The sequence below is a fragment of the Jaculus jaculus genome, chromosome 11 (genome assembly GCF_020740685.1).
Source record: "Jaculus jaculus isolate mJacJac1 chromosome 11, mJacJac1.mat.Y.cur, whole genome shotgun sequence".
Taxonomy (NCBI): Eukaryota; Metazoa; Chordata; class Mammalia; order Rodentia; family Dipodidae; genus Jaculus; species Jaculus jaculus.
The window spans coordinates 14,339,845-14,353,062 of NC_059112.1; the positions used below are offsets into that span (position 1 = coordinate 14,339,845).

At 43.4% G+C, this 13,218-nt stretch overlaps 1 protein-coding gene across 4 annotated transcripts in view; it reads right to left on the reverse strand.

Moving 5' to 3' along the window:
* Window positions 1-13,218, reverse strand: part of Kit (KIT proto-oncogene, receptor tyrosine kinase) — a 112,284-nt gene that overhangs the window by 52,524 nt on the left and 46,542 nt on the right. For all 4 annotated transcript variants that reach the window (XM_045161687.1, XM_045161685.1, XM_045161686.1 and 1 more), the window contains exons 2-4: window positions 11,688-11,957; window positions 7,395-7,676; window positions 5,315-5,451 (exon numbers count right to left, since the gene is read on the reverse strand). In XM_045161687.1, the coding sequence (XP_045017622.1) occupies window positions 5,315-5,451; window positions 7,395-7,676; window positions 11,688-11,957 (689 nt within the window). The remainder of the gene's footprint in view (window positions 1-5,314; window positions 5,452-7,394; window positions 7,677-11,687; window positions 11,958-13,218) is intronic.

A 13,218-nucleotide genomic window follows, 5' to 3' on the forward strand; every position in this document is an offset into this window, starting at 1 on the left:
ACCAGTCAGAATTACTAGCAATGAAGAACACAGTTAATGAAATAAAAAACTCTGTAGAAAATCTCACCAGTAGGATGGATGAGGGAGAGGACAGAATATCTAAGCTAGAAGATCAGGTGGCAGACCTAATGCAGTCCAACAAAGAGAAAAACAAACTTATAGAAAAGTATGAGTGGGAATTTCAAGATATTCGGGACACTATGAAAAGATCCAATATAAGAATTCAGGGCATAGTAGAAGGAGAAGAATTCCACTCCAGAGGCATAGTAGGCATCTTCAACAAAATCATAGAGGAAAATTTTCCCCAAATTGGGAAAGAGGTGCCAATACAGATACAGGAAGCCTTTAGAACCCCAGCCAGACAAAACCCAGAAAGAAACTCTCCTCGCCACATTATACTCAAACTTCCAAACACACAAACCAAAGAAAAAATATTGAAAGCAGTTAGAGAGAAAAATCAAGTTACCTACAAAAGCAAGCCCATCAGGATTACAGCAGATTATTCAACACAAACTTTTAAAGCCAGAAGGGCCTGGAGTGATATATTCCAAGTTCTGAAAGATAACAACTGTCAACCAAGGTTACTTTATCCTGCAAAGTTATCCATCCAAATAGATGGAGAAATAAAGACATTCCATGACAAAAGCAGGTTAAAGGAATATCTGAAGACAAAACCAGCTCTACAGAAAATACTTGATAGAATCCTCCATGCTGAACAAAAGGAAAAGCACACATATAAGGAACCTAGAAAAAACCAGCCATACTCAAATACCAGTTAACAGAAGAGAGCACAGGTAGAACCAGTAACACACACACACACACACAAAAATGGCAAACATAAATACACACATTTCAATAATATCTCTTAATATCAACGGTCTCAATGCCCCAACGAAAAGACATAGATTTGCAGACTGGGTTAAAAAGCAGGATCCTACAATTTGTTGTCTTCAAGAAACTCACCTTTCTACAAAGGATAGACATTATCTTAGGGTGAAAGGTTGGAAGACGGTGTTTCAAGCAAATGGGCCTAGAAAACAAGCAGGGGTTGCTATCCTAATATCAGACAGGGTGGACTTTAGTCCGAAGTTAGTCAAAAAAGATAAGGAAGGTCACTTTATATTGATTAAGGGCACACTCCAACAGGAGGACATTACAATCCTAAACATATATGCACCTAACATGGGGGCTCCCAAATTCGTCAAACAAACACTATTAGAACTAAGGTCACAGATAACACCAAACACGGTGGTGGTAGGTGACTTTAACACCCCACTCTCATCAATTGACAGGTCATCCAGGGAAAGAATAAACAGAGAGGCATCTGGACTAAATGAGGTCATAGAAGATATGGACCTAACAGATATATACAGGACATTTCATCCAAAGGCTGCAAAATATACATTCTTTTCAGCAGCACATGGAACATTCTCTAAAATAGACCATATATTAGGACACAAAGCAAATCTTAACAAATTCAGGAAAATTGAAATAATTCCTTGCATTCTATCTGACCACAATGGAATTAAACTACAAATCAGTAGCAAGAAAGGCTATAGAGCATACACAAAATCATGGAAGCTAAACAATACACTACTAAATGATGAGTGGGTCAATGAAGAAATCAAAAAGGAAATCAAAAAATTTATAGAGTCAAATGATAATGAGAACACAACATACCAAAATCTCTGGGACACAATGAAGGCAGTTCTAAGAGGTAAATTTATAGCCTTAAGTGCCTATATTAAGAAATTAGAAAGGTCGCAAGTAAACGACCTAATGCTTCGTCTTAAAGCCTTGGAAAAAGAAGAACAAGGCAAACCAAAAAGTAGTAGACGGGAAGAAATAATAAAGATTAGGGCAGAAATTAATGAAATAGAAACAAAAAGAACAATCCAAAGAATTAATGAAACAAAGAGTTGGTTCTTTGAAAGGATAAACAAGATTGATAAACCCTTAGCAAATCTGACCAAAAGAAAGAGAGAAGAGACACAAATTAATAAAATCAGAGATGAACAAGGTAACATCACAACAGATTCCAGAGAAATTCAAAAAATTATAGGGACATACTATAAAAGCATATACTCCACCAAGTATGAAAATCTGAAAGAAATGGATGATTTCCTTGATCTATATGACCTACCTAAATTAAATCAAAATGAGATTAATCACTTAAATAGACCTATAACAAACATGGAGATCCGAGCAGTTATCAATAATCTCCCAACTAAAAAAAGCCCAGGCCCGGATGGATTCACTGCTGAATTTTACCAGACTTTTAAGGAAGAGCTAACACCATTGCTTCTTAAGCTTTTCCAGGAAATAGAAAAAGAAGGAATCCTACCAAACTCCTTCTATGAGGCCAGCATCACCCTGATACCAAAACCAGGCAAAGATAGAACAAAAAAAGAAAATTACAGACCAATCTCCCTCATGAACATAGATGCAAAAATTCTCAACAAAATATTGGCAAACAGAATACAAGAGTATATCAAAAAGATCATTCACCCTGACCAAGTAGGCTTTATCCCAGAGATGCAGGGATGGTTCAACATACGCAAATCTATAAATGTAATACATTACATAAATGGGTTGAAGGACAAAAATCACATGATCATCTCATTAGATGCAGAGAAAGCATTTGACAAAATCCAACATCCCTTCATGATAAAAGTCCTACAGAGACTGGGAATAGAAGGAACATATCTCAATATAATAAAGGCTATTTATGACAAGCCTACAGCCAACATATTACTAAATGGGGAAAAACTGGAAGCTTTTCCACTAAAATCAGGAACAAGACAAGGGTGTCCACTGTCTCCACTTCTATTTAATATAGTTTTGGAAGTCTTAGCCATAGCAATAAGGCAAGAGACACACATAAAAGGGATACAAATTGGAAAGGAAGAAATCAAGCTATCATTATTTGCAGATGACATGATTCTATACATAAAGGACCCTAAAGACTCTACTAGCAAGCTGTTAGAGCTAATCAAAACCTACAGCAATGTAGCAGGATACAAAATAAATACACAGAAATCAGTAGCCTTCATATATGCTAACAACAAACACACAGAGGATGAAATCAGAGAATCACTCCCATTCACAATTGCATCAAAAAAAATAAAATACCTTGGAATAAACCTAACTAAGGAAGTAAAGAATCTATACAATGAGAACTTTAAGACACTCAAGCGAGAAATTGCAGAAGACACTAGAAAGTGGAGAAACATCCCTTGTTCCTGGCTTGGAAGAATCAATATAGTGAAAATGGCAATCTTACCTAAAGCAATCTACACATTTAATGCAATCCCTATCAAAATTCCAAAGGCTTTCTTCATGGAAATAGAAAAAACAATCCAAAAATTCATTTGGAATCATAAAAAACCTCGAATATCTAAAATAATACTGAGCAACAAAAAAGAGGCTGGTGGTATCACCATACCTGATTTTAACCTATACTACAGAGCCATAGTAACAAAAACAGCATGGTACTGGCACAAAAACAGACATGTAGATCAGTGGAACAGAATAGAGGACCCAGATGTAAGCCCAAGTAGCTATAGCCACCTGATATTCGATAAAAATGCCAAAAATACTCATTGGAGAAGAGACAGCCTCTTCAGCAAATGGTGTTTTGAAAACTGGATAAATATCTGCAGAAGGATGAAAATAGATTCTTCTCTCTCGCCATGCACAAGAATTAAGTCCAAATGGATTAAAGACCTTAACATCAGACCGGAAACTTTGAAACTGCTAGAGGAAAAAGTTGGGGAAACCCTCCAACATATTGGTCTTGGCAAAGACTTTCTAAATACAACCCCAATTGCTCAGGCAATAAAACCACAGATTAACCACTGGGACCTAATGAAATTACAAAGATTTTGCACCGCAAAGGACACAGTGAAAAAAGCAAAGAGGCAACCTACAGAATGGGAAAAAATCTTCGCCAGCTATATATCTGATAAAGGATTAATATCTAGGATATACAAAGAACTCAAAAAGATATCTAATAAGGAATCAAACAGGCCAATCAAAAAATGGGCTAAGGAGCTAAATAGAGAGTTCTCAAAGGAAGAAATACGAATGGCATATAAGCACCTAAAAAAATGTTCTACGTCACTAGTCATCAGGGAAATGCAGATTAAAACTACATTGAGATTCCATCTCACTCCTGTCAGATTGGCCACCATCATGAAAACAAATGATCATAAATGTTGGCGGGGATGTGGAAAAAAAGGAACCCTTCTGCACTGCTGGTGGGAATGCAATCTGGTCCAGCCATTGTGGAAAACAGTGTGGAGGTTCCTAAAGCAGCTAGAGATTGATCTACCATATGACCCAGCTATAGCACTCCTAGGCATATATCCAAAGGATTCATCTCATTTCCTTAGAAGTACATGCTCAACCATGTTTATTGCTGCTCAATTTATAATAGCTGGGAAATGGAACCAGCCTAGATGTCCCTCAACAGATGAGTGGATAATGAAGATGTGGTACATTTATACAATGGAGTTCTACTCAGCGGTAAAGAAAAATGAAGTTATGAAATTTGCAGAAAAATGGATGGACCTGGAAAGTATTATACTAAGTCAGGTAACCCAGGCCCAGAAAGCCAAGCGCCACATGTTCTCCCTCATATGGGGATCCTAGCTACAGATGACTGGGCTTCTGTGTGAGAATGAAAATACTTAGTAGCAGAGGCCAGTAAGTTGAAAAGGAGACATAAAGGGTGGAGAAAGGAAGGGAGGAGGATACTTAATAGGTTGATATTGTATATATGTAATTACAATGATTGTAATGGGGAGGTAATATGATTGAGAATGGAATTTCAAACGGGAAAGTGTGGGGGTGGGGAGGGAGGGAATTACCATGGGATATATTTTATAATCATGGAAAATGTTAATAAAAATTAAAAAAAAAAAAAAAAAAAAAAAAAAAATGTTTATGTGGGGCTGGAGAGATGACTCGGTAGTTTAGGTACTTGCTTGTCAAGCCTAAAGGCCCAGGTTCGATTCCCCAGTACCCACGTAAAGCCAGAGCACTGAGGAGCACATGCATGTGGAGTTCATACGCAGCGGCAGGAGGCCCTGGTGTGTGTTCGTTCTCTCTCCCTCTTCTCCCCCCCCCACCCCACTTTGCTTGCAAATAAACAAACCGGTTTCAAAAATGGTATGTGACGAACATGAACCTGAACTCAGTCCCAGCCGATTCCAACTAGCCACACGTCCCAATGGTGGCCTACCCAGGACACGCCCATACCGGGAGACCGCCACGTTGAGACAAATGACAAGGACCGAGACAACTCACTCACCTGGCTGCTCTCCTTGATCCACATCGAGGACACGGAGGTAGACACATCTTTTACTGTGCACGTCACCGTGAACGTGTCCCCTTCCCTCAGAAGATAGCTTGTTTTGGGCACAGACACAACGGGGATAGCTTTGATGGCTGGAATTAAAAGAAAAATCAAACAATTCACGCTAGGACAGCGTGAGGTTATTAACTTGCCTGTTTCCAGTTGTGCAACAGCCTGCGTGGAAATCTTCAGACATGCCACTAACCTGGCCGTATGACTTTACAGATTAAAGATACCAGCAACCGAATCACTCAGCTTTCAAGTAAATTCATTGTACTGTGTGAAAAGGATCGAGGTGTCCCACTATGAGACACTTCATGCTTCTGGAAAATGCTTGTCCCACACAGGTGGAAAGGTAGCCCAGGTGAGATTGTCTCATCTACCTCAGGGACAACCCCCCAAGGAGTTCCTAAGCGTATGACCTACACCTAATGATACTGTCTTCACCCAATAAGCATCATTCCTTTGTGGCCTACAAACACCTGGCTTGCTTATGAAAACCCCAGGCATGCCAAGCATGGTGGCGCATGCCTTTAATCCCAACACTCAGGAGGCAGAGGAAGGAGGATCACCATGAGTTTGAGACCAACCTGAGATTACATAGTAAATTCCAGGTCAGCCTGGGCTAGAGTGAGGCACTCCCTTGAAAAAACCAAAGCAAGTAAATAAATAAATACAAATAAAGTGCACATGTGGGCTGGAGAGATGGCTCAGCAGTTAAGGTGTTTGCCTGCAAAGCCTAAGGACGCAGGTTCGATTCCCCAGAACCTATGGAAGCCAGCTGCACAAGGTAGTGCATGCATGTGAAGTTCATTTGTAGCGGCTGGAGGCATTGGCACACCCATTCTCTCTCTCTGTCTCAAATAAATAAATAGGGCTGGAGTGATGGCTTTGCGGTTAAGCGCTTGCCTGTGAAGCCTAAGGACCCCGGTTCAAGGCTTGATTCCCCAGGACCCACGTTAGCCAGATGCACAGGGGGCGCACACATCTGGAGTTCATTTGCAGTAGGTGGAGGCCCTGGCGTGCCCATTTTCTCTCTCTCTGCCTCTTTCTCTGTCTATCGCTCTCAAATAAATAAATAAAAATAAAATATTAAAAAATTCAAGTGCTCATGCAAAACCCATGACCTTATCATTTCAGGCACAGGGGGACTATATTGCTGGGAATTCTGTGCTTATTGCTCAAAACGTGTTAGGGTAGCTGGGCATGATGGTGCACGCCTTTAATCCCAGCACTCAGGAGGCAGAAGTAGGAGAATATCTATGAGTTTGAGGCCACCCTGAGACTACATAGTGAATTCCAGGAAAGCCTGGGCTAGAGCAAGACCCTACCTCAAACACCCCCCCCAACAAATAAAAATAAAGAAAACCCCAGGCTTTAAATAATCAAAATACTCTCGATTCAGTGAGCAGTGTTTCAAAAGCCTGAATGAAAATTACAATCATCACTGGAACATCTACATAGTGATATCGAATTAAATAACCTTAGCTAGAAAACATAGACTATCTGCCAGCTACTAAAAGATTCTAAAGGGTACCACAATAAAAAATAAATAAAAATATGAAAGTTCTACAGGTAATTGGTACTCTTCTTCCCAGACCTCCAAGGGCTTGAGAATGCATTAAAATCAATCAGGCAAGGGAAAATCAAATTTCAAGATGAGAGCAAATTCAAGAATGAATTCCTTGTCGTCTCATCTTCACAGGCTGTAATTAAAGCTTCCCATTGGGTAGGAATACTTGAAGCAATGATTCCGTGTTGGGTTGACCTCAAGCTGGTGGGTTTAATGACCACCCCCAAATCTATAATAGACATCCTCCACTTAGCCAGTAATAGGCGTGGACGGGTCACTGGGGCTAAGCCTGTGAAATGAGGAATTCCCAAGCAGTTGATGTTCCTTGGAAGTGGGAAGCTAAGGAAGGGGGCCTATGCCCTGAGGGTCTGCACATGAAGAGGGCCAGTGGGAAGAGAGAAGTCATCTCCATGAGCTGGCTCTCTGCCACCCCACAAGGTATATACAAGGAAAGGGTCATACCTGCCCTCACTTTTAGGACAAACTTGTCAGACTGCACCAGCTTGCCCTCGAGCTGGGCGGTGCAGCGGAAGCAGAGGCGATGGTAGGTACGCTTCACATTTCTGATGGTGATGCCGGCTTTGGGGTCAGGGACAAACATCAGGTCCTTGGGGAGCGCTTTCCCCTCACACTCCCGGAGAGAATAATTGGTCATCTCTGGGTCCGTCAGAGGACAACGGACCAGTGCATCATTATCTTCTTTCCCATACAAGGGAAGCTCGACAAGGAAAAGCTTGGCAGGATCTACAAAACAAACCAAGTGGCAGCAGTCTGAATGGCTGGTCAGATATTGAAAGCATTTTTTTTTAATACTTATTTGAGAGACAGACAGACAGACAGAGTATGATAGTTCCAGAGCCTCCATCCGCTGCAAATGAACTCCAGACACATGCACCACTTTGGACATCTGGCTTTACATGGGTACTGGGGAATCGAACCCAGGCCATCAGGCTTTGCAAGCAAGTGCCTTTAACTGCAGAGCCATCTCTCTACCCCTGAAAAGATTTTTGTAAAAGACACAAACTGTTAGTTGTGCTTGTGTGCGTGACATCAGTTGTGGCTCCAATGACTTATCCGTGCAAGCAAAGGCAAACTTTATCCAAATGGTTTTAACAAGAGTTGAAATTTTCTTTTTTCATATGCATGTGTCTGGGAGCATGTGTGTGCAGGGACAGGTAGAAGTCGTAGGTCAAGGTCGGAGGTTTTCCTAAATCACTCTCCACCTTATTTTGAGATAGGGTCTGTAGTAGACAGCTTCCAGGTCTCTGAGATGGACGTCCAGACCAGGCACCGTAATGGAGGAAGGGATTTATTGAAGCTTACAGATCCAGGGGAAGTTCTATAATGGCAGAAGAAGCTGGCCCCCTTTCACAGGTCCAAGCAGAGACAGAAAAAGCCACAAGCCAAAAGCCCAAAAGCCACACAACACAGGGAACCCCAAGAAGAACTTAGGCGCTTTGCATCTCTTTAGAATTCCAAATCCACCACCACACCTTAGGGTTAGACCCTAAAATCCACCCAGTGACACCTCCTCCAGCCATGTAGCTAGAAATCTAGGAGCTTTAATACACTTCCTGAAGCTATGGGGAGGGAGGGCATCTATTCAAACTACCAGAGTCTTTCTCACTGACTCTCATTAGACTAGATAGCCAGTAAACTCCAGAGACACCCCATCTCTGCCTCCCCAGTGCTGGCACTACAGGAACCTGTCACAATGCCTGGCATTTCGGTACTCAAATTCAGGTACCCATGCTTCAGTGGCAAGGACTTTACCCACCGAGCCACCACCCCAGCCCCGAGTTAACAGTTATGAAACACTCCGTGTGGCATGCACTATGGTTGCACGATTCCACACTTTTATTTAACCTTCAAAATACTTCTATGGGAGCTGGAGAGAAGATGGCTTAGCGGCTAAGGCGCTTGCCTGCAAAGCCACAGGCCCCAGGTTCAATTCCCCAGGATCCACGTAAGCCAGATGCACGGGGGGGGGGGGGGGGGGGGGTGCGTGCGTCTGGAGTTTGTTTGCACAGTAGCTGGAGGCCCTGGCGTGCCCATATTCATTCTCTCTCTCTTTCTCTCTCTCTCAAATACAAATAAAAACCGTAAGAATAGATGATTATGTTATTATTAAGTGTTTTTCTAAAACAGACAATACTCCCAAGAAGCATCAGCTAAAAATAAATTAACCTGGTAATTACTAAATAGGGGCAGGGGGTGGTGTCCTTCCTCTTAAGGCCTCTGAGTGAGACCCTTTCCAGAGCTGCCAGACACCACACTGCACAGCTTCTCAGAGAATCCAGAAGCCCGTCCTCAGCAGACCATCTGCTCCAAATAGCACACGGGCCTCGCTTTACTCACAGCCCCCAAGGACACGTGCACAGAACTTCTAGAATCATGGTGAGAGACTGAGCGCCGGGCCTGCCATGGCCCACACTTCACTGTCCGAGCAGGGGACACGATGAGATGAAAGGACGTTAGGGATCATTACACCAGGACACTTATTATGAGTGGAAGGGACACCGGGCTCCACTCTGCTGGGAGGCTGGGTATGGAACAAGAATGGCCCCAGCAGACAGGGAAATGCTGGTGCCTCATATGGCACCCTGGGTGATGACAAGTGGGGAAGCAAAGAGGTGAAAACAAAACTCCATTTCTGAAGTGTCCCTTTCCCCTGAAAGTCAGATGTCCAAAACAGGGGCTGGAGGGAGAATGGAATCTGTCACCATTAAAATATACTGGGTTTTACATTTCGTTTTGGAAAAAAAACAAAACACAAAACCCATAAGCCTTCATGATCAAACTATGATCAGAAGCCCGTTGGTTATCTGTCTGTCTCCATGTTCCCAGATATCAGAGCATAGCTCCTCCAATAAGGCCTTGCTTGCCCTCCTTGAGGCCCATCGTGGAGGGCAGTTCCGGGACAGGACTTTTCCTTGGGCGTCTTCACGTGAGTTCTGTGTTTTGGCTAACTCAGCAGTCTCACCCCCGTGTGCAGCTATCTACTCATCCGATTAATAAGCACAACGATACTTTATCACCACCTGGAAATTGCAGAATACCTTCTCACGTGTCACCCCACGGCACCAGGGTCGGCTCGACAATTACAGAGGCAGACCCCAAAGCTAAGCTGTGGCTTATCAGTGAGTACTTCTCCTCCACTGCCCACACAGGAAAAGACAGCTGATAAACTAGAATGAGGCATAGTCAATTTCATGTCAGTCTTCCAAGACAGTTTTATTAACCCCTGATTGAGCGTGCAAGGGTTTGTATAATTGTGACCCTCCATCAACTTTAAGGAAGGCAGAGCTGGTCATCTTATCCAAGGACCACAGTGAGGACACAGGGACTCTAGGTGGCTCATCTCCGAGGAATGTGCCCATTATTAATTCAAAATATGAGAGTCTATAAATGGCAGACCTAGACCTAGTAATACCCAGGACTACATTTTTTTTTTTCCTGGGGTTTGGGTGTGTCTCTTAAACTATCACTTGACCTGTTTTTTCTTTTTTCTTTTTCTTTTTAACATCAACCAAAGGATATGGCTGTGCCTGAACAACAAAAATAAATAAATAAACGAGACATGGAAATTCAACTGTCACACTTCTTTTTGTTTCTAAGAGGTTATATAATTGGATAAAGGGATCTAATTTAAAAAAAAAACTGAAAAAGTAAAAAAGGGGGCTGGAAAGATGACTCAGTGGCTAAAGGTGCTTGCTCACAAAGGTTGATGGCCCAAGTTCAATTCCCCAGAACCCACGTAAAGCCAGACACACAAAATGGAGTCTGGAGTTCATTTGCAATGGCAGGACGCCCGGTCACACCTATACTCTTCCTCTCTCTCTCCCTCTCATAAATACATACACACATACTTCCTAATTTTTAGGATAAATAAATAGGGCTGGAGGGATCTCAGCAGTGAAGGTATTTGCCTACAAAGCCAAAGAAGCCAGGTTCGATTCCCCAGGACCCTTGTTGGCCAGATGCACAAAGGGGTGCATGCGTCTGGACTTCTTTGGCAGTGGCTGGAGGCCCTGGTGCACCCATTCTCTCTCTCTTCCTCTGTCAAATAAAAATATTTTTTTAAAAAAGAATAAATAAACAAAAGGATCTAACACAGACAAGGGAGGGCTTAGCTGTCTGAGTTGTTTTTCTGGAATGTGCTCCCTTAAAGGAGGCCAAATCTCTTGACATGCTGGTCTGTTTTAGGCTTTTAGAGGCCTCTGGTTCCCTAAAGTGTCTTTACTAAGTGGAAATATTGAGTATCTCAAAAGGCATTAAGATCCAGCTTTCCCAAGGGGTCTAATTTATTCTCAGGGTTGACTCCAAGCACAAATGGTTGCTAAATACACCGTAATCCAGGGAGGAAGGGTGTCCCAGCCTTGCAGGACACCCCCCCCACCCCGCCAGCCACGGTCACACTCAAAGCCACCATGGATCAAAAGATGGGGAATCAGGCAAGAAATGTATCTGTTAGGCCTTCTGGAGCCAGTCTGTTCGCATGCTGCTTAAAAGCAAGAAGAGCGGGCTGGGCGTGGTGGCGCACGCCTTTAATCCCAGCACTTGGGAGGCAGAGGTGGGAGGATCATCGAGAGTTCGAGGCCACCCTGAGGCGACATAGTGATTTCCAGGTAAGCCTGGACCAGAGTGAGACCTTACGTCGAAAAACAAACAACAAACAAACACCAAACAAACAAAGCAAGAAGAGCAGGGGATGAGCTCTCTCCAGCCCAGCAGCCCAGAAAAACCAGTGCTCACCTCTCACGAACACGTAGATGGAGCTCCCCAAGCCGGCCCCGTTGATGCACGTGTAATTGCCCGTGTGGGCGGCCTCAGCCTTCTCGCGAACCCATTCGCTGCGCCTGCTCTCGCTCCGCTCGCTCACGCTCTCGAAAGTCCACTTCACAAAGGCGGGGTCCGAGCACCGCAGCCTGAGCGTGTCCCCCGCATCCACGGTCACCTCGGACAGCGCCGGCTCAATGGACGGAGGAGACGGTTCCCTGGGACTCACAGATGGCAGAGAAGAGCCTGCCGAGGAAAACAAGGGCTGTCTTGAGAACGCTCTTCCTTCAAGAAAGGAAGCATTCCTCCCAGGGCCGCGCCCCATCTTCTTCCTGCATACCCTACAAGAAAAATAGGGCGACGCTGCCCTGCTATTTTATGGCTGGAGTTGGGGGGGGGGGGGTTCCTGGCTAGCGCTCCTGAAATCCCTCTAGAAAGTTATTCCTGCAATCCTCAATGGGTCCTCTGGGTCACAAGTCCCAGCCAGGCTTAGCTGGATGTCACAGGCTTCTTTGGGTTAAACAGACAACAAGGTCAAGTTTCCATTGACAACCAGTCATCTTCAAGGCGTTAGATATGCTGACATTTCGGGTAGGAAAAATAGCAGCAAAATCTCACACTATGAGATCAGCTGTTCAATGTTTTGGCTGAGTTATGTATGACCATAACATCCTTTTGTTTTTCTTCAAACTCTGTGAATTTAGTTATTCTCATATAACTTTCATTACATGGCAATGCTCATCCAAAACACTACTCATGAGTCTCCCAATAGTAAGACCAAAGGCAGAGGTAGGAGGATCGCCATGAGTTCGAGGCCACCCTGAGACTACATAGTGAATGCCAGGTCAGCTTGAGCTAGAGTGAGACCCTACCTCGAAAAATCAAACCAAGGAAGAAATACGAATGGCATATAAGCATCTAAAAAAAATGTTCTACGTCACTAGTCATCAGGGAAATGCAGATTAAAACTACATTGAGATTCCATCTCACTCCTGTCAGATTGGCCACCATCATGAAAACAAATGATCATAAATGTTGGTGGGGATGTGGAAAAAGAGAAACCCGGGCTGGAGAGATGGCTTAGTGGTTAAGCGCTCGCCTATGAAGCCTATGGACCCCGGTTCGAGGCTCGGTTCCCCAGATCCCAGGTTAGCCAGATGCATAAGGGGGCGCACGCGTCTGGAGTTTGTTTGCAGAGGCTGGAAGCCCTGGCACGCCCATTCTCTCTCTCCCTCTATCTGTCTTTCTCTCTGTGTCTGTCGCTCTCAAATAAATAAATAAAAAATGAACAAAAAAAAATATAAAAAATAAAAAAAAAAAAAGAAAAAGAGAAACCCTTCTACACTGCTGGTGGGAATGCAATCTGGGCCAGCCATTGTGGAAATCAGTGTGGAGGTTCCTAAAACAGCTAAAGATTGATCTACCATATGACCCAGCTACAACACTCCTAGGCATATATCCCAAAGACTCATCTCATTTCCTTCGAAGTACGTGCTCAACCATGTTT